We start from the raw sequence: 1,970 nt of genomic DNA, 5'->3' as shown, positions 1-1,970 counted from the left end.
GAGAAAGACTTCCTGCTTCAAACTAGTTTTATCAACGTGAGTTCTATGCCCACATGGTCTTGCAAGACCTTTCTGATTGGATGTCCACCAGCATGCTGGTTAGGGGAGTGGTAAAAGATTCATGATGGCTGATGGGATTATCTCCCCACTGCTAAAGGACCCATTGTCTGATGAACGCATCCTCTTGTTGGACCCCAACCTACTACAGAACCCTCAGGGCTGGTGAAGTTCCTTGTAAATATATCTGTAATAGGGTATCCCCAGCAAAAATAAAGCAGTCATTTGTTTAGAGCCAGGGTTATTTTATTTATTTATGAATTGATACATAATAATATAGTATTTTAATAGACATACAAAAACAGTCAGTATTCTAGGAAGAATGTATTAACAACAACAACAAAAAAAGCAAAAAAAACACCACATACCACTAGAGGGCAGTCGTGTACAACAGTTCCATTAGACTTTTGCGAGGGAATTTATTCAGGTATCTCTGGAACAAGAAACTGTCTGTATCCCCTTTTTTCGAGGACACAGTTCACAAAAGAGAGCATTCTGGAATCGTTCTGTTGTGGGATAGCTTCTAACACAGCCTGCGGGTCATCAGAACCCTTAACCCTGCTGATGAGGTTTAGAGTCTGATTCACGGTATCACTAGATAGCAATAACATTTTCAAGCTGTAAGCAATTATAATAATTATGTGGAGCACTGCTTTCACACACATCCTTGATGACAATGTTCTAATAAATCTGGAAACATTTCTATCGGTCCAAGTAACACATTCATGTGAGTCTTGCCCCCCTGCTTGAACCATACACCCGTAGCATGAATCATACATGTAATTCTTCAGGCAGTATTTTAAAATTCCATATACCCCCACTCTGACAAGGCCTTTCATAGCAGAACGTCTTTTCCTTGCTGGTATGTAATCTGAATCATCCACTTGTAGTCCTAGGAAATTCTGCATAGTAACATGGCTGGGTTGATGCGTTCTCACAGCGGGAGGATTCTGTAGGATGGGGAAGGTATGCTGTTATTACTATTTCTTTCTATCTTTCTTTTAAAAGAGATATTCCCACCCCTAAATTCTCCATACGCACCCTGATATGCATGTTCCCGGGCTCTGTATAGTTCCATATTGCTAGAGGCAGTGTGTCAAGGCCGCGGTCCTCACCCTCCTGGGAAAACATTAAAGAACACAGTTTTTATGTTGCAGCCCTGGGAACTCTCACATACTCCCCAAGTCTGTAACACCAACAGTGTTTATTTACCTGAGCTCCAAAAGATTCTGCCGCTGCATCTTCCAAGATTCCCTGCCAGATTTCATAAAGTTCTTGGTCTTCTTCTTCGGGACGCTTAGCTGGTGGGAATTTCTCATCATCAGAACTTGTACTAATATACCGCTTTCTCGGGCTAGGGTTTACAATTGTTTCTTGTACAATATCCTCCAAGGATCTCTCTGGGGAACCCATGATCGCTCAAACCGTGGGTCTGCAAAAACAAAGTGGCTCAGAGAGAAACGGGGTATTCCTACTGAATCAGAATGGCCAGGCGTGTTCGTAGAGAGCTCACTTGACCCCGATACGGTCAATAAAGTTGCACAAAATGGCCGCCCGACCATTATCACGCCTGCGCACTCGGACCTTTTCGGAGCCTGAAACCTATTCCTATTGGTCCAGGCTGACTAGGCGTGTTCGTAGAGGGGTCACATGTCCACCTTCGGACATGTCTGGACATATTCTGGGGTAGGGGTGGTAGGGTGGGTGCCAGACTTCCGGGGTGAGGGCGTACCCCTACTTCTGGCCCTTCCCGACCACATGGGGTCTCCTCTGGGCCTTTTCGACCAATAAAGTTGCACAAAATGGCCGCCCGACCATTATCACACCCGCTCACTCGGACCTCTCCGGAGCCTGAAACCTGTTCCTATTGGTCCAGGGTGGCTAGGCGTGTTCGTAGAGGGGTCACATGCACC

General features: G+C 45.2%; 1 protein-coding gene across 1 annotated transcript; it reads right to left on the bottom strand.

Annotated features, from left to right (window-relative positions):
- Positions 1 to 435: 435 nt before the first annotated feature.
- LOC128341777 (uncharacterized) lies at positions 436 to 1,692 on the bottom strand. Its single transcript, XM_053288307.1, has 3 exons — positions 1,270 to 1,692; positions 1,099 to 1,176; positions 436 to 1,007 (listed from the first exon to the last, which is right to left on the bottom strand). The coding sequence occupies exons 1-3, from the start codon at positions 1,468 to 1,470 to the stop codon at positions 477 to 479; spliced, it is 810 nt and encodes a 269-aa protein (XP_053144282.1). The 5' UTR covers positions 1,471 to 1,692; the 3' UTR covers positions 436 to 476.
- Positions 1,693 to 1,970: the final 278 nt, after the last annotated feature.

Source organism: Hemicordylus capensis, chromosome 2, assembly GCF_027244095.1.
Source record: "Hemicordylus capensis ecotype Gifberg chromosome 2, rHemCap1.1.pri, whole genome shotgun sequence".
Classification (NCBI taxonomy): Eukaryota; Metazoa; Chordata; class Lepidosauria; order Squamata; family Cordylidae; genus Hemicordylus; species Hemicordylus capensis.
Note: the sequence above shows the minus strand (reverse complement) of the source record. Positions and strands in the feature narration are given on the sequence as shown.